General features: G+C 48.8%; 1 protein-coding gene across 1 annotated transcript; it reads right to left on the bottom strand.

Moving 5' to 3' along the window:
* Positions 1–3,743: 3,743 nt before the first annotated feature.
* Positions 3,744–19,158, bottom strand: HDAC3 (histone deacetylase 3). Its single transcript, XM_082490132.1, has 15 exons — positions 19,050–19,158; positions 18,670–18,752; positions 13,711–13,853; positions 11,844–11,925; positions 10,232–10,288; positions 10,084–10,139; positions 7,766–7,899; positions 7,408–7,488; positions 7,243–7,316; positions 6,950–7,014; positions 6,516–6,605; positions 6,341–6,399; positions 5,844–5,923; positions 5,290–5,447; positions 3,744–5,008 (listed from the first exon to the last, which is right to left on the bottom strand). Exons 1-15 carry the CDS (start codon positions 19,102–19,104, stop codon positions 4,939–4,941), a joined length of 1,287 nt encoding a protein of 428 aa, XP_082346258.1. The 5' UTR covers positions 19,105–19,158; the 3' UTR covers positions 3,744–4,938.
* Between the last annotated feature and the right edge of the window lie 241 nt (positions 19,159–19,399).

Here is a 19,399-nt window from a genome sequence, read left to right as displayed (position 1 = left end):
TGCCTTCCAACCCGCATTAGGGCTGTAGAAAGCAGAAAACGGATAAATCCTCCCCAAGGTCCGAGTCCTGGCTCACATCAACAGCTTTTGAAAAAGAGGGAAAAAAAAAACAAGGCAGCATCACTTGTTTCTGCGTGCCAGTGAGAAAATTTTACCCTATAACTGTCAGCCTTTGTCCAACCCAACGGGGATCGGGAAGATTTTGCACTCTCAATCATACAGTCTGGAATCAATGAAGGCCACGGCTCTCCCAAAACCCCGCACACACCATCCGAGTTCAGGGGTTGGGACCTTTAGGGGAGGAGGATAATAAAAATGACGATAATAATAATAATCATAATTATTAAAAGTATATTATTATTTGCAGCAGCAAAGTGAAAACTGCAAGAGACGGAGATTTTCTCCCTAATTAACAGGGAGAACCCCGAGGCTAAAGAAAGAGCTGCGACATTAACACGACATTAACGTTTCTTCCCCTCTTTAAAGGGGACAAAGGTTTAACCGTCAGCGCTGCCTGCAAAATCAGCAGCTTCAAACCAAACACGTTAACTCCCCAAGCCCAGCACCTCCAGTGGGAAGCACAAAGACATCACAGCCCTGTCACCAGGACCCTGCTGGGTCCCCGCTGAGCCAGGCTTTGCCCGTCCCGCTCTCCGTGCCCGAGGAGCTCCTGAAAAGTTTCGGCATCCCACCCCGCCAAAACCTGAAAAGAAAACCGGCGTTATTTCGATTATCAAAACGCACCAGCGTTGGGGGTTTGGGGTTTTTATGACCTCACAGAGGCAGGTTTTTCACCCCATCCATCAGCCGGGGGTTGGAACAGGAGCCCAACCGCCTCCTGCTCCGGCTTTCGACGTGCCAAGAGCTTTGGGAGCCCGGGCGGAAGCCTTAATCCAAACCGAGCAAACACCGAGGGCTAACCTCAATATTTCCGGAGCCTCCTGAAAATGCAAAATTAAAGAGTAAGAGTGAAAACATAGAACGAAAATATACTATTTTTTTTATATATATATATATATATATATATTTTGCAGAAAGGAGCGCAGCGCCACCGTTCAAGCCCCGGGTGCCCGCATCAAGCACCCAAACAGCAACTAAACCTAAATTACGCCCCCCCCCCCCCCCCCCCAAAAAAAAAAAAAGGCGGTTTTGCAGCGATCAGTGATAATTTAGAGTGGAAAAAAAAAAACCAAACACCCCAAATCACGAGTTTTTGTTAGCTGCAGGCGCGGAAGGAGCCGTGCACCAGTGGCGGAGGAACCCCGATACCGGCTCCGGGGACCCCCCTCCGAGTCCCCCCCTTGAGGGGGATGTGTGTGTCCTCTCTTCGGGTTCCCCCCGCCACCTCCTGCCCAAGCAGCGTCACGCCTGTACATGAATATTCATGAGGCCCCGCCCCTCCGGGCCCCTCCCCAGGGGAGGGAGCGCATCCCCAGCACATCCCCCGCGCATCCCCCGGTCCCCCCTCCTCAGGCAGAGGGGTTGGGGGCGAAGAGAGAAACAGAAGGAAAAAACGGCAAGAGAAGGCAAAACCACGCTTTAGTACCCCAAATCGTTTCCACCGCCCCCCCCCCACTCTCCCCATCCATCACTGCAACTGCACCCTAAAAATTACCGTTGCGGTACAGCGGTGTGCAGGCGCATGTTCCGTTTCCTACGGGTAATTAAAATCAAACTGGGCAATTAAATCAGGCCTTATTTAATATCAGTTGTTGCCAGCCCAGCTGGCATTTTTAAGTCAGCAGCTCTACCAGTCGCTGGGCGTCGGGTAGGGATGGTGATCCGGCAGGGGAGATCCTGATCTGGGGTACCCGGGGGGGTGGTTCCAGGCTCGTCCTGGTCTTACCTCATCACCAGGCGTCCATGACTGGGCGATGCTGGGGATAAATGTTGGTCTAACGCGGCCCCAGTCAGTAGCCCTGCAAATATTGGATAGCAACCATAGCGCACACGCGCTTTCTTATTTTTGACAGCTCTGCGGTGGTGCAAAAATACAACTATAAGGAAGATAAATCCATTTTTACAGCCTGGACTTCTTTTTTTTTTTTTTTTTTTTAAAAAAAAAAAAACCAACAAAACCCCCATCAAAATATCAAACCCCCAAACAAATCCACTTTTAGAAACCCAGGTAAGGCGATGCTCCGAATTTCCAACTGTTTCAAAGAAAAGAAAGAGCTGAGACAGTGCTGGAGGGGGGAAGAACTGGCCAGGGCGTTTGCAAGGGAAGGTCATTCCCATCTTCACGGCTAAGAGAGAATTACAAGGGGGAATTCCCTTCTTTTCCACCCCAAGAGAAAAGCAAACCCTGCCTGCTACCCGAGGTGGGAACCTGGCTTCCTCCGGTCAATCTGGTTTGCTACAGGGGGTGATGACAGCAGCAGAGGGAAGGCAGCAGCTCTCTGGAATAAAACAAATTTATTCACTATACAGACACAAGTATTTATTTTTTGTAAGTCTGACTAGTCAACAGAGAAGCATTCTGAGTCTTCGGATTTGCAAAGGACATTTTTCTCGGCTAGAAAACACTAGAAACAAACACAGCTGACCAAATAGGGGTCAGAGGAAGGTCCATCTTGCCCAGTGCCCGCAAAATAAAGGCGGGAATGGTACAAGTGCCAGGTAAGCACACAGCAGTACTTCTCCAGACCACTCACCGACAATTCACACCTGTCTTAGTATTAACCACCTTAATTTATTTTTTTTTTTCCCCTGTTGCCCTCCTGTCCCTTTTCAAACCCACATTCACAATACCCAGCAGCAAATCTTGCACGGCTCAACTCGGGGGGTGCAGAGTGACGTCTTGGCTCCTGAGCTGGCCGCTTGGGAGCTTCATTTGCTGCTCCTCTAATATCTAAATATTTGGAGAAACCCTGTCCGATGCTTGTGGCTTTAAAGATCATACAAAATCCTTTCCTAGCTCAGTTCTCTCTCCCCAGCCAAGGATCCTCACTCAGGAGCCGGGCTATCATCCCTCTCCGTGCCTAGTCAAATTCCACCCTAACTTATTTCTCTGGGCACTTAGCAGGAGCGACGCTGACTTACTGCCCACTTCACACTGTAGCTGCACGAACCGTACTCACTTCTGGCCAAGCTTTACCTCCTCCCCATAAAGCTGAAGGCCTTGGGCTGGCGGTTGTGTCAAACATCCTAACAGGAACAGGCATTCCATCAAGGGAACTGGTCAAGTTGGTGTCTCCTTCTGGCCCTCACCTCCCAAGCTGGAGACCTTTTTCATTTCTACCCTTCTCGTTTTTCCGCAGAGACTAGATGCAACAGGAAGGTTGGATCCACGCAGACCAGCACCACCTTATCCGATAAGGGACAAGTGTCATGGACCTGGGGAGGGCGAGTGAGGAGCGAGATAGCAGCAGGTCTAAAAATGAAGAAAAACAGTCGCTAATATGGTCTTTAGGAAAGCGTGACTGCAAAGACCAGGCTCTTAGGGAAACTGCAACTCAAAGAAACCATGATATTTAAAACAATCGCATGAAGGTTTCTTGATTTTGCTTCCTGCAAAGCTTTTACTGGACTCGGAGGCATAAGCAGGAGTGTCCACCGGCCCAGCTGTCCTTTGTAAGGGAATTCAGGGCGCTCTCCTCATGGTGCGCTGAGGCTGAGAACTCACCAGCGTACACTTTGAGGAGCTGAATGACACTACCCTGCCAGGGATGATACGCACGTTTCTCAATCCTTGGGAGGACAGGAACCAAAAAGGTGGGAGCATTAAAGAGACGAACAACAGGTCAGGTAAGAAAAATATTGCCTCTTCATTTAATGTTTAAAGACATGAGTAAACAAACAGAACAGTACAGAGAGTCAGAGGCTACACCCTTCCCACCTCCCCAAGCGGCACGTTCTGAACCACCACAGGTACCAGGTGACAACTCCAGCGAAGGAGCAGCAAAGTCTGGGATTGGAGGGACGGCCGAGAGAAATCTCTGCTGTGTGAGGGCAAGATGACAGGACTTGGGAGGAAGCAGCTTCCCTCACCCACGAGCACAGCAACGTCTCCTGGGCGCTGTCAAGAGGGAACGCTTCCCGCTCCAAGCAAGCAGCCCAAATCTCTTGCGAACATACAGGAGGGCCGCACATGAACTCGGAAAACACAGCTGGAAGCTACATTAAGAGGTGCAAGACACACTACGTACTGACCTTGGCAGCCAAACCTCTGCTCCACAGTGATTTTTAGCCTCTCGAAGAACAAAGAAAATAGGGAAGTTAGGTCCAACTCGGCAAAATGTTGCAGTACTCGTTTGTGAACACAAAACTGAGTAGGAGGGGAACAAACAAGACTAAGCTCTGCATACATTCTTCCATCCTGCTCCAGCAGGCTGCTCCCTGCTCTGGGGGCGCTTCCGACCCCTTATCCCACAACTGGGCTGGTCTTCGCGACTTGTTTTCCTTGAGCTGTGGAGCATCGGGTGGTCAGTAGGGACATCAGGAAGCAACTCTCAGTGCAGGCTTTAGAGGACAGTCGACCGTGTATGTGAGCGGAAGGCTGGGGAGAACAGGGTGCATCAGGTGTTGCTGCTGAAGAGAGAGGCAGAGATCGTAGGCACAACCGCTCCAGCTCCCACCTTGCTGGCAGAAGCCCGCACGGGAGTTACGGGAGGTTAAACCAAGCAGCACCGGTCAGGCTCTGAAGGCGGTCGCATGGCTGCCGGCCAGTAAGACAGTCCAGATTCAGGCGTTACTTGAATTTCCATTTCCCAGAGCATGACAGCTGGAACCGTGACACGTGGTGGAAAAGGGCCGTATTTCACTGCGCTCTTGCCTCTCCAGCTAGCAGAAGCCTGCAGTGGTGGTGTTTCTGCTGCCACTGCATGCAATCAAATACGAAGGGAGGGCTAACTGGCTCCTACGCGGCCCAGTTAACTGCACCAAGCACCAGCGTCCAACGCGGGGCCCCCCATAGTCCAGAGTCCCGCAACAGAGCCCTCAGATCTCAACGTCACTCTCTTTGTCGTTATCATGGTCACCATCATAAAACTCGTTGGCAGCTTCAGGCCTGGGGGAAAGACAATCACCATCAGTGAGGAGAGCCCTGACACCCTTGGGGCCAGAGAATAACGTCTAGGTCACACTGTCAAAGGTCAGAAGATGCCCAAACACCCCATGAAATATTACATGAGGGGACCACGCACTTCTAGAGAGGCTCCCTTGATAAAAGCAGGGACTCAGAAGCGAATTAGTATCTGTTCTAGGAAACAGATGGTCTCCAGTATATCATCTGCCCATCTGAACAGGGACAGAAAGGGAAGCCCGTGACTCCAGAAGGAGATTTGGTACCTGCTGTAGTTTTCCTCAGACCCTCTTTCCTCTGGATCAGGCTCATCCGTGCGATCGTAGCTGAGCAAGTCTGAAGGGACATCATGGATCTGCACGCTGGGAGCATGGTTCAGCATTTTCAGATTCTCAAATATGGTCTGCCTGATCTGATCCAAGTACTACACGGAAAAAAACAGAGAGGGATCACCACAGTGAGGTCTGGCAGTCTACACGGAGCCATAACCAATCAGGCTGCTAACTTCCTGCACCATCTACGTGCAGGTGGTCACGAGAAACAGTTTTGTGCAAAGAGCCGTTTATCAGGGCAGAGGAGGTGGGAGTTCATTCAATCATTGATAGTCAAGCACACAGAAAACAGTATGGCAACCCAGCAAGGCTCTCAAATGCTACGAGACTTTCTGACATCCCAGAGGAAAGGTTCTGCTTGATTTTCATCAGTTTTCTGCCCCGCAAGAAGTCCTTGCCTGAGCTCTACCTGGTTTCACAGGACAGAGCATCAACACAGGGTTTGGGAAGTACACAGCTGATATAGCAACAAGGCTGCAAGCACTCACCTGCCTGGAGTTCTGGTTTTCGATCCTTGTACTGACATCAGGATGAAGGGTGAAGTCTGGAGCGAAGTATTCGAAGTACTCTGTGATGGAACAAACAAGAGTTACAGCGCAGAGGCAAGGGAGCCCATCCACCAGCTGCTCTGAAGAGAAGCAGAGCTCACTCTCCCACCACGCTAAGGGTGACCAGACCTTAAAAAGCACAGCAATGGACAGCTCTGCAATCACAAGGAATTACGTGAAACAACTGAGCGAGCGAAAGTAAATCACTGAATAGGAAGTGATCCAAATTAAATGATACACAACACAGTAAGGCTGTGTCTGCCCAGCAAAGCCTGCATGTGGGTGGTAGGAGACAACTGAGGCCATCTCCAAGATCAGAAAGTCACTTTGGCCCTGGTCTTATCTCTGGTCAATGCAGAACAAAAGCGTTAATTCTTCAGCTGATGTAACAAATACTTTAGTTACGCTAATGAGGAAAAAAAGGAACTCCAGCTTACCACTGTACGGGAGCTCTTCGCTAATTGCTTCATCTACAAGCAATGATGTTTCGTAAGTCCTGAAAACATGGAATATGGTCAGAGCTCAGTCCAGAGAAAGCTACGTGGTGCATGCAGGGAGAAAGCCCCCAGAAACTGCTTAACCATTGACTTTCAACAAACAGAAGAGACTCACCAGCATCGCGCCACATTGCGGACAGTGTAACCACCTCCTCCCAGTACCAGCAAGGGGATATTGAAGCTCTTTACGTACTCCACACACTCCCTAGAAACCCCAAACAAAAAAATGTCAGAGCTGTTGACCGCAGCACACATTTCACATGTCAGAAATGACACCGCGCACTCAAACGCCACCACGGCCTGGTGTGATACACCTGGAGGCCAGAGCTTCCACCCAGGGAGCCTGAGCCACTTTCTACTCTGTGAACCACTGCCCTGCAGCACCTCATTCTGAGACCCCCTCCTGTCACAAAAGTGTTAAAAAAACACCCCAAAGACTTCTGGAAGGCTAAAGTCAAAGCTCAAGCCTCACAGCAGAGGACTCGGAGCCCTTCAGACTAAAGGGCAGTCCTTCAGCTAACTGCTCTGCCCCAGCCCCGCTGTACTTACCCGTGTCCTCTTATACTGAGGTTAAAACAACCCAAACGGTCGCAACCCAGAGAATCAGCACCGCACTGCAGAACAGAAAGAGCGTTTTAACTAAGGAGGCACTGCTTTCCAGCCACGCATCAGCACCCTCACCCCTTGGCCACCCTCATTCACCAGAGGGTACAGACAGCAGCTCAGCTACGACACACCAACCCTAATCCCCTGGGAAGCGAAGGTAACACATGGATAGCAGCTCCCTCTAACCTACAGCCTCTGAAAGGGATGGACACGTGCACAGAGGCTTGCTTTCTTACCTGCAGCACTATGCAGGTGGGCTGATAGTAATCTACCACCTGGTTAATGACTGGCTGGAAGAGGTGCTTATAACCTTCGGAGAGAAAGTAGATTAGTCACGGCTCTGGAGTGGAAGGACCAGCAAATGTCTGGGCAAGGGGTAACGGCAGGGAACACCTACTTACTTTGGTCATCAATGCCATCTCGCAGAGGCACGTTGAGACAGTAATAACGACCGCTCTCTGCGCCAACTTCATACATGTCACCTGGCCAGGGAAAGAGTGACAACAGCTCTGAGACTTCAGAGCTGGTGTGGAAAGGCCAGATCTGGTCTGGGTTGAGATCTCTGTTAACCTAGCTAGGATCCCTCTTTCTTACGAATAACTATACTTCTGTTCCTCTCTAACTGCTTTTCCATGCCCTTTCTTTCATCATTTCTCCCTGCAGCTCCAATTTCGTGATTTTACACTTTTATACTCCAGCAGAGCCTTCAAAGGATTGTGAAGCGAGGCAAGGTTCAACACTATAAAGGAAAATACACACCTGTACCAGGAAAGAAATAGTTCCCATATTTATGAAATGACACTGTCATGACACGGTCCGTCAAGTAGAAAGCCTCCTGCACACCGTCTCCATGATGGATATCAATATCAATATACAGAACACGTGGGTGATATCTATTGAATACAGGAGGAAAAACAGCATTACCGTCTGCACCGTACCCAACCTCACTGTTCCCCACGTGCCTCAGTATCACCTAGAGATCTGAAAACCACCACCAACATCTACCTGCAAGCCCACTTGCCAGAAGAGCTCACCTGTCCCACTACAGGCTTATCAAGCTTTAGGTATGTGATGTCTGTATACAGTCAAACACCACTAAAACATTTTCTTCTGGTGTGCTTGGAAAGAGAAATTCATAGAATGATTTAGGTTGGAAGGGACACTGAAGATCATCGAGTTCCAACCTTCCTGCCATAGGCAGGGACACCTCCCACTAGACCAGGTTGCTCATAGCCCTGTCCAACCTTGAACACCTCCAATATTAGAGGAAAAGGTTTTCACATGGGGCCAGAAATATCTTGGAAAGCACAAAACAAAGAAAACCTATTTTAACCACCTGGGGGTTAGAAAGTTGTGGGGTTTCATTTCCTCTACAAACAACATGCCATTAGTTAATCTTTAAGAGCTCCAACGATCTTTAATCGTATCAGGAAACGAAAGGTAAGCTAGCCGAGGAGGAGATAGAAACACTTACTTCCTCCACATGCCAGAGTACTGGCAGCACTACATCCCGGGTGGGGAACAAGAACACCAGGCTGGACTAAATTTACTGGAGAAGCAGCCTGCTGGGTCACAGAGACAAAGAGTGAAGGAGAGGAGATCATTACAAGTAAATGCATTGGGGTAATGGTCAAAGGTGACGTGCCGTCAGGCGCTGGAGACATGGCCCATAGCCATCCCTGCCTGCCAGCTCTAGAGCTGCCTGCTTGGCCGGAGAGAACTTCTCCAGCTTTTCATAAGGAAATATTGCACCTGGGCAATCCCTGAAGAACAGGGGATCTGGCATCCATGCCCAAACCCTAAGGGACTGGGGAGGGAACTGATAAAAACAAGACAACATCGAAACAGAGAGGAAGAGCACGTGGTTTGTGCCATCTCCCTTGGAACCATGGCTTAAGTGCATCCACGGTGATCTGATCAAACTGGTTGATGGTGCTGACAAATGCCGATTAGCAGACCAGCACCCTGCCTCGGTCTTCCAACAGAGACACCAACCATTTAAGACAGCCCAGATCATCCCACAGACAAATGGCAGCGAGGAGAAAAAAGGGGATGCGTACACACAGCCCTTGCACACTGGTAAAGGGAAAAAGGGACCTTCTAAGAGCAGAGGCACCACAGCACTCCCATGGTGGGAAGCAAACTCAAGTATGCAGCCACTTGCTGTGGAAATGGTTCTGGAAAACAGGGAATAAAAGAATAGGGACATATTATAATCGCCCATAATGGGTAACTGAGCTGTCTTTGAAGCCTCTGGCATAAAGGACTCAGGTGAGACTAGAAAACGGGTGTGCAGAGATACCCAGTGAAGACCTGAGGTTCCAAACACAGAGCAGGGAACAGTGGCAGAGAGGAAGGAGGTACAAGAAAGCTCAGTACATCCCATAAACGTGACTTTCAGAGCCAGTAAGTTTGCCAGCAGTCATGTAACTATTCTCTGGTCAACCCCAAATCTTTTTTAAATCCGTAACATCTTGTCTCAGATTCACTGACAAGGAGGGCATTCGAGAGCATATAAAAAAAAATAATCACAGATTAACCCAAGAAACAGAAGCTATTTCTGTAACTCTTCTTCCCATTCCAAGTTTATTTTTCATTTTCTTAAAAATCCCAACTCTCTCTCTGACTCTTTTTTACTCAAAGCAAGTGCCCTTTGATCATCCATGTGTTGCTCAAGTCCTATTCTTAAGCCACTCAAGCAAATCAAGAAAGATTTGAGCCATTTAACTGCCTCCAGTGAGCCATAATTTGCATTTACCTACAAAAGGCTCACTGTGGCAAAACCACCAAGACTCAGAAGACCCTGAAATGAGTATTTCACAGATGGATAAGGAGAAATGGAATGGAAGAACTTTTCTGTGTCACTTAAGCTGCATGTAACAAAACTGGAGTTAGATATTCAAATTTTCAAGCCCCTCTTCTGCCAAAAGAGGAAGCCAGGCCAAAAATAAAGTTGTTGGCCTTCCTGGACTTTAGGAAGGCAAACGAGGTGGGGAAACAGAGGGAGAGAACAGTGAAACAGCAGAGGGAAACCATGTTCCAGCCAGGACAGTACTGCACTCGCCCCGTGTCCTTACTTGAGCAGCTCCAGGATGCCGATAACGATGTCGTTGACATAACAGAACCCAGAAGCCTGCAAGACAGAAAACCAAAGAGCATTAGAACGGGATCAACACAGAGACCGGGTCTCAAAAAGACAAGAGGAAAACAGATTTGCCTTATTACCTCAAACTTTTTGGCATGATGCAGGCCCCCTGCCCAGTTTATTGCAATATCACAGATCTAAGAAAGGAAAGATAAGTTAGTTTAAGGTGACAACGTGGCAACAACAACCTTGCACCCACTTCAACTTGCCAAGCCCTGCGGTCCACAAACACCCTTCTGGCCTTTCCTACTCCTATGGAAGCCTTTTCAAAGCTCCATCGTGATTGTTAGCCCCGCCAACAGTTTTGGTTACATCATGTCCACACTGGATTGATTAGTCCTGTGCTCTAAATTCCCCGTTAGACCAGAAAAGATCATCTCCCACTCCCACTGCTGCCCCTCCAGCCAGCAGCAGGCAGAGCATCTGGCACATACAGTTTTCTCCTGCGCTTGTTCTTTACACTCATTAGACCTCTCTCTCAGGTCTCTAAAAGACTCAAACTTTTTGTTTTTTAGTTTTTTTTGTTTGTATTTTTTTTTTATACTCTCCTGAGGAACCCTTTTCTTCAGACCTTCCGCATGGTCTCATTTAGTGAGTTTCTACAGGAGAGAGCCAGCAGCACTTTTGAGGTCATCCAGCAGCGGACCCCAGGTTTGTTCTACAGTGCTGAGGGCACTTTGTGACATTAGTACGTGCAGCATTAGTATCCTCTGACTCCCTCCAGATTAAACATCTACTAAACAAGGTCCTGCACGCGGGCCAGGGCAATCCCAAGCACAAATCCAGGCTGGGCAGAGAATGGATTGAGAGCAGCCCTAAAGAGAAGGACTTGGGGGTGTTGGTTGATGAGAAACTCAACGTGAACCGGCAATGTATGCTCGCAGCCCAGAAGACCAACTGCATCCTGGCAGCATCCAAAGAACCGTGGCCAGCAGGTCGAGAGAGATGATTTTGCCCCTTTACTCCACTCTCGTGAGACCACAGCTGGAATACAGCATTCAGCTCTGAAGCCCTCAATATAAGGAGGACATGGACCTGTTGGAGTGGGTCCAGAGGAGGCCACAAAGATGATCTGAGGGCTGTAGCCCCTCTGCTGTGAGGACAGGCTGAGAGAGGTGGGGTTGTTCAACCTGGAGAAGAGAAGGCTCCAGGGAGACCTTATAGCCCACTCCAGTATCTGAAGGGGGCCTACAACAAAGCTGGAGAGGGACTTTTTACAAGGGCATGTAGTGATAGGATGAGGGGAATGACTTCAAACTGGAAAAGGGGAGATTTGGAATAAATATTAGGAAAAAATTTTACACTTTGAGGGTGGTGAGGCACTGGAACAAATTGCCCAGGGAAGTTGTGGCTGCGTCATGCCTGGAGGTGTTCAAGGCCAGGTTAGATGGGGCTTTGAGCAACCTGGGCTGGTGGGAGGTGTCCCTGCCCAGGGCAGGGGGTTGAAATAAGATTATCTTTATGGTCCCTTCCAATCTAAACCATTCTATGACTCTATGATTCTATAAACGCTTGCTTCTGTCAGTACAGGGATGATCTCCAGCTTAACAGTCCTACAGCATTGTTTACACTGCAACACAGCAGTACTTGCTATGTTGTTTTACAAGAAAAAAATCCATGAGGTTCTCCTTAAATTGAAAATCAGTTGGCTTACATCTGCGTTTCGAAAGAAAACCACATCAGTTCAGTCACCTTGTTGTTGAGCTGTGTTGCTCCCTGCAGGGAGGCTCCAGTATAGCGAGAGCAAAATTCAAAGAGGCCTGGAAACACTGGGCTGAAAAAGAAACCACCATTCAAACACAGAACATCTTCTCATTCCTCCCTATAGCAAAGCCAGGAATAAAACTGTCCAGGGACATCACCTGAACAAGATCAAAACTTATTCTCTGTGAACGAGTTAATTTGGGATCACTCTGACCCTGCTTACAACACACAGAGTACCAGCAGGCGAGCAATCTGGCTGCAAACACAATGGGAAACTCACCGAATTTGCTAATGATTACCAAAGCTCCCAAGCTAGTCCTGAAAAGGCTCCCCTGCTCACAACGTGTGTCCCACAGCCCTGCCGACACGTGCCCGGAGCTAGGACATGATGCGAGACACTGGATCAGGAGAGGGGAGAACTGGTCTGCTCCTGCACTGTCAGGCTGTATCTGGAAGCTCCTGCCCTGACTCTGCTTCTCAGCACACAGCCCAGCGTGCAGTATACTGCAACTGGAGATGAACGCTGCTCTTAAGACAGCAATCCATGCCACCACACAGAGCGAGTCCGGCACCAGGAGAGTACAGAAACACAGGACACAGAGCCCCTGTGTCACCAGCTTGCTGGTATCACGTCACAAACTACATTCATGGACAAGCAACAGCTTAAAGACTGTAGGTACTTTTCCCCTCTCTCATTTCTTCTAAGAAGATGGTTTCTGATCATCAGAGCAGCAAGGTCACAGAACAACCTTTTGATTCTCAGCCTAAATATTAAAAACCAGGCTATACTAATACCTGCTTGGGATAATGCTGTTCTCTAGCTAATGTAATTCCTCCTGGGCTAGCACAGCTTCCCCCTCCACAGAATACGTAAGAAAATCTTACTCTCTTACAGCTCTTGTAATTCTTGACAGGCTGAGAGAGTTGGGGGTGTTCAGCCTGGAGAAGAGAAGGCTCCAGGGAGACCTTGTTGCAACCTTCCAGTCCCTAAAGGGACTACAGAAGAGCCGGGGAGGGACTTTTTACAAGGGCATGTAGTGACAGGATGAGGGGGAATGACTTCAAATTGGAAGAGCAGAGATTTTGATTAGATATTAGGAAGAAATTTTTGACTCTGAGGGTGGTGAGGCACTGGCCCAGGTTGCCCAGAGAAGCTGTGGCTGCCCCATCCTTGGAGGTGTTCAAGGCCAGGTAGGACGGGGCTTGGAGCAACCTGGGCTGGTGGGAGGTGTCCCTGCCCAGGGCAGGGGGGTTGGAACTAGATGATCATTAAGATCGCTTCCAACCTAAACCATTCTATGATTCTCCGGTTCCTCAACCAGACAAGGCACATTGCTATTTCCTCAGTCACCCACAGAGCCCTTCCACACCTTTCTTTCAAGTTTCATCTCTCATGAGCATTAAAGACTGGAATTGAATATTCTCATCAAGATCTCATGTAGTTTTGTACAGAATCATGAGTATCTCCTTAGTTCTACCTGAAAATCAGGCTCTCAAAGCTGTCTCAAATTTGACATGCACATATTAAGGTAGCTAAAACGGCAGGCAATTATTTAAAAAACCAAAACCAGTTTGCACGTTCAAGAAGAACTGGAAGCTCTGCAAGAACAAGTAGTAATATAGTCTCTAACCCAACAAGCTTGCAGCCTAAATACAGATCTAAAAAGGAGGACTGCAAGATCTAAAGAGAAGGGAAAGGAATCAAGGACATTCCAGCAATATACACAGCAGAGACATGTGCCTCATTTGTAAAAAACAAATAAGGAATGGGACATTGTAAAAGAGCTCTCCGGACACGAGCAATGCAGGAGAACCCTTTCTGATCAGGGGTTCGGAGGCAGCACAGAGCACTCACCAGTCATCGCCCACGTTGAAGGCATTGAGGCTCTTGGTGAATCCCTGCATGTTGTTGGGACTCACTCTCTGCAGGAAGTCTATGTAGTCCTCGGAGTGGAATCGGCACATGTCATGCTGGGATGCCTGGTACGGTTTGAAAACCTTCAAGAGAGAAAAGCAAGACTTATTTCCCATCCAAACTCGCGTTCGCTTTGGCTGTAAGAAATCGCAAGCTAACTAATAAATGACCTGCACGAGGTATATCAACAAACATCCAGTACACTGGCTTCCTGACATTCCTGTTCATTTAAATTCAGCAAGTTGCTCCATGAAGCCTGCTTTCCTATAGAGTTTTCTCTTTCAGCCATAAACCCATCTCTTGCCTCTCATAACAACCGCAGCTCTTGCCACATACTCTCTGATGCCTGCCTTCCCCCACCGCCCACACCTCCCTCCTTGGGCAAGCCAGCAGAATAAAACATCTGAGTTCAAACTACATTTTTTTCTTCACTTGGGGGCACTATTCCCTTACCACTCACCAGCTTTCATACAATTTTAAGACCTTGACATAGGGGTGGTTTCGGTCTCTGTCAGATTTGCCTGTAACGGGCTGATAGGTTCAAAAGTTATTTGGAGAAAGTTCACAGACAGAAGAGTTGCATAAGCTTTGTTTCCTTTGGAAAGCTGGCAAAAAAACGGTCTGGGAACTGGATGGATTAAGATTAAAGATCCTGTGATGATACAGGCTTGCCAGTTTGGCACCTAACGCGCATACCTCAATATACAGGAAGTTAAAAATTAACACTGCATACCTGGCGAGCAGAAACTTAAGTTGCACTGAAAACAGTACGATACCTTTTTTTTTTTTTTCATTTCCCCATTTCTCTTAATTAAAGAAGGCACTTTAAAGAAAAACTGGAACATGGAAAAAAAAAAAAAAGTAGTAAGATACACCAGCTTCTCTCCAAAGGGAAAATTTATCAGGGCAATGCGCTTGGGCTGAGCAGGAAATGTTAACTTTCAGAGACACTATATATCCTAACAGACACTTAGTCTTCTTTCCTGAACTGATCTGCAGGTAGTATGGTGTTTTCCACATGGATGTATGGGGTTTGGTGTTTCTCGGACACTGCTGACTCTGTCAACTCAAAGGAGGATGAGGAGACTCACAAGCACGAGCCATTAGGGCAGCTAGGACAGGTGAAGGCAAGACCTATTCCCCACAGAGGCTCTGCGCCGGTACCTCCCAGGAATCTGGACGACTGATTAAATCAAACAAGCCCAAAACCAATGCTACAGAGTCATCATGGAGAAGATATAGTTCTCACCGGATATTCTGAGGCTCTCTTGGACAACAAAAAGTAGGGACATGTGATTCAAAACAGAAAGGGGGTGGGGGGGAATAAAAAAAGGCCAAAAACCTTTAAGACTGACTCAGCTGTTGGCAGAAGAAGAAACCTGCCTCCTTCCACCCTTCACCCCGCTCCCAGCAATCCCACCAGTCTTCCTAAGCCGCTCTGGCACCGTTGCCTCCTTTTTCTAACCCCACAGAAAACTCTCCTGGATTTGACGAGTTGTTGAGTTGCTGTTAGGAACCCTTCATGCAGGGTTCCTAACAGTTTCCAGACACAGCGCAAGAAAGGCAGCAGGAAGACACAGCAGAGGAGCAGCAGGACAATCCTGCCTCTTTTGGCAATGCTGTGCCTTGGCTCACCGCATTCTTGTGTGCTGCGGCCACTGATAACCTGGGAAAGGTGTGAAGAGGCGAACCCAGCTTGACAGGATAGCAGCCTTTTATTTGGAGGAGGCAGAGAGGGCAGATAATGACATAACCACAACGCAAAGTTAACAGGACCTTTTATAGTCACAACCAACCATAATCCCCGCTTTTATTTGCTCGTAACTTTGCCAGTCACTGACTGTTCAGGATGAAGTTCCCTCTGCGGTTTTCAGCTTCATGATGGCATCTTGTGGAAAACATACACCACGACCCCCCCTCGCTCCCCAAAAAAAAGGGTTTCAAGACTAAAAATGTGGCAAAGTTGTACAGGTCTGCCTACTGCCTCATTCAGACGTGGATTTGACATTTAGAAGTGTTATGTCAGAATATGCTTTTTGCTGTTTCTGCAAGAAAAATCCCAACTCTGGGAAGGTTATTCATAGAAGTTTATACACTTACAGTAAAAAGCCAAAAGATAAATTCTGCAAAGATTCCATGTACCCTGAGTGTGCTGCAGCTGCATTCCCCGGCAAGCGCAACAGCACATTACTGCAGCTGGATGCGATTTTACTAGGGAATTATATTAATTACACAGGGAAACTTTTCTAATGTTTAAACACACCAAATTAATTTTATATGTTGCATCAAGGATCTGTTCTACTGCTCCATTTCAGCACCTTCCTTTAAAAGTGGATATTGTGCTTAAGTTTTTGGCACAGCTTATTTTCTATTTGCTTTTGCTCAATCTGCAAGTCTCTCACCACAGAAGCAGATATGCCGGCAGTGGAAGAGCTTGAACTTGAGCCTGTGCCAAACACCAGGCACCGGTGCAGTGCTAGAGATAACGACAGAGCTGTGCAGTACGGACGGGGAGGTACAAAGCAGCTGAGATCTAGCTTTTCCCTCTGCCCCACTTGTACTGCTTTGGCTATTCAGACTTTGGCCTAAAAATATAAAAAAACAAACAAACAAAAAAAACCCCCAAAAAACAGGAAAATGGTATTGCTATCACGCTTGCAAGAATTTTGCACCTTGTCCCGCCCATATAGTGGAGAAGACACTGTAAACATGCCAGAATTAAAACCCCGGTCTAATCCTGATCTCTTGTGCTCACAGTGATACAACTTTGATTTTAACACTACCTGATTCTCAAGTGCTTGAGAAGTTCCCTTTAAGGACAGTTGATTATTTTTTTTTTTGATATCACAACAACTAAGTATTTAGTCAGGTCTTTGAGTGTACAGTGACAGTTGGTTATAGTTTTGCTTAACGTCTAGTGGTGGGGATGAGGGAACCTAGGAAGCTAAACATAGTCTGGAAAAGTGCCTGGTTTAGCTGGAGAGGGACTGGAATATGTATGTTTCTGCGTGACAGCTCTGCACGATCACCATGTTTTCACCATCGCTCATGATTTATTCCTAAAGCACGCTGCAGATGTGAAAACACATCATTGAAACAAGCTGATCGTGCTTTCTTCTCCACAGCCTCAAAATAAGCCCGCCTCTACTACCAGTTACTTGCAATCATCTGTAACTGCAAGCATTAATCTACGATTGAGTTCAAGTAACCTGCAGGGTCATTCAGTTCAGGCCCATGAGTAACAGGGGAAGCGGCTGGTTTGCAGAGCGTCACATGGAGCAGAACCCGATTGCAGAAGGGCGAGGAACACACATGGAATGCAGGAGCGTAAAGAGGAAGAATGGGGGGAAGTCACAACATCTCTCACAGAGCAATGATGATTTTGTGCTCTTCTTTCACCTCCCCTCCCTGCTTGCCAGCTGTGCATGAGGATGACTGCGACAGCAGCACTCTTCACCTCTTTTAATGAAGTAATTCTCATGAAAAGATGCCATAAATACACATGTCCCTATATGTACATACATATATAAACCAAAGGCACCCAGAGCTGTAGCCTACAATGTTTAGAATAACATTTTGGGTAGAGGCCCTTCCCCAGGGCACATCAAACAGATCACAGGCTGTGGAGACAATAGGCAGCAGCTACACCCGGCCTCTGGATCAGATAGCACGACCTGGAACTGCGCCAGTCAGCCCAGGAATTAAACCGCTCAATGGTCTGAAACAGCTCAGAAGCAATCCCGCCGCACCGAAAGCGAGAATAAACTAACAGGATACCAAATGAGTAGCCCCCAAATGATCAGCAGCTGCAGGTGGCACATTAAGCACATCAAAATGGGCAAATACCATCTCAAAAGTGGCAAAATGGTAGAAGACTTTTACCGCTCCTGCCTTGATCTTGTGTTGTGAGGCATTAAGTTACATGCCCTGTACTCCTGAGAGCTTTTCATTTGCTCTGTGCTGCAAGAAGGGGCAGAAAAATGAACAAGGATTCTAAAGAATGGAGCACAGTTCAATCCTGCTTGCACCAAGTGAAATAAAATACCTCAGAAGAGGGATACCACACATCCGTAGTGATATTCTGTTATCCCCAAACTAGTTCATTTCTTGAAAGATGAAGATTTAAGTTTTCTTTGTTGATGATTGTGACATGCTGATCATGTTTTACCAAGTTCATACAGGCTCCGTTTCAGAAACGGAATAATCTTTCTAACAGTAGGAACTGGAGTGCACTGGACTAGACCGCTTGAGCCAGTTGGGCAACAAAGACTTTGAAGAGCAGGTTGGACTATCACTGATCAGGTACAAGATGGGATTAGTGAACCCTGTTAAGGCATCAGGGGGAATTAGCAAGCCTCTTGAGGTTTTCTTTTTCTTCCAGCTTTACTATTCTACAATCACACAGTCCACAGTGGTGACTGGGTCCCTCCTAAGAAGCAGCTACAGGCACAGAAAATTCACCCATGGTCCCCAGCAGCACTGCTGGGGCTCCAGGCACAGCACCGTACGCACATGTTTGAACATGACACCAACAACCAAAGACGGTGCCTTTCAAATCAGCTCTGGGTGGTATAGAGGGGGCTCAGGCCAGTGAGAATGCCTCAGCCTGCTTTAAAGCCTTGTCTGCAACGACTCCATCGCCTGTTGTGCCAAATGTGGAGCTGAAGGAGAGGCAGCAACACAAGAAAACTCTGAAGAACCTACCACCACGGGCCAAGCCTTAACATGGAGGCCACGACTGGAGCCAGCAGGACAGCACACAGGTCTCCAGCACCTTTTGTGCGTGTCAAGAGCTTAAAACACCTGGTCCGGTGGCTGCCTGGCCCCACAGCCCCCTCTTCCCCACCACCTGGAGGGGGGGAACCTTTGACATCCCCTTCCAGGAGAAACACTGCTTACGATCATCTTCTTGTAGAGACCATAGTGCAGGACCAGGCTGTGGGTGAGCGCCAGGCGATGGGGCTTCATGGGGTGTCCCGCTCCTGGAAGGGAAACCACACGGGGAGTCACCGGGGGGGAGACAGACAGGCAGACAGACAGACATACACCCCCCAGCCGCCACCCACCTCCCAACCCCCCGGGGGCCGGGCCGAGACGGGGCCCACCGAGCCGCCATCCCCCCCCGCCCCAGGCCCGCTCGGCCCCGGGAGGCGGTGAGGGGACAGGCCCCAGGCCGCCCCGGGGGAGCCAGGGCCGGGCTAGGCCTTAACCCCGCCCCGAGCCCCAACCGGCCCCGGCCCCCTCCGCCACCGGTTCTCCTCCAGCCCCGCCGCCCGCACCGTAGTGGAAGTTGCCCACGTCCGGGTCGTAGAAATAGGCCACGGTCTTCGCCATGGCGGTGAGGCCGGGACCCACCGCCGCGCGCTCTCTCTGACGTCATTACGCCGCGACGGCGCCGCCAGCCCACGCCTGCCCGAGCGACGGAGGGCGCCGGGGCGGGGGCGGGGCTGAGATATGGGGGCGGGGCGATGATCGCTGCGGCGCCCCCGCGGTCCTATCGTCCGCCCCGGCTGTCCCCGGCCACCACCCGGCTGCCCCTAATTACTCCCAGTGGCCTACTGGATTCTCTCCTGGAAGCCTGTACCTGCCCCCAGTCACTCCCAGATTCTCCCCAGTTACCTCGACTCGC

The sequence above is a fragment of the Vanellus vanellus genome (genome assembly GCF_965231255.1).
Source record: "Vanellus vanellus genome assembly, chromosome: 13".
In the NCBI taxonomy this organism is placed as follows: Eukaryota; Metazoa; Chordata; class Aves; order Charadriiformes; family Charadriidae; genus Vanellus; species Vanellus vanellus.
This window is presented reverse-complemented; position numbering and strand designations above follow the sequence as displayed.

Bases quoted from the DNA above. Each gene is read 5' to 3' on its own strand.
- HDAC3 (XM_082490132.1), bottom strand. From the start codon at position 19,104: ATGGCGAAGACCGTGGCCTATTTCTACGACCCGGACGTGGGCAACTTC. The intron at 7,900-10,083 runs GTAAGGACACGG...TGTATTCAATAG, and splicing joins GGCATCCTGGAGCTGCTCAA to ATATCACCCACGTGTTCTGT. The intron at 5,009-5,289 runs GTACCAAATCTC...TCTTTCCCCCAG, and splicing joins TCTGAGGAAAACTACAGCAG to GCCTGAAGCTGCCAACGAGT.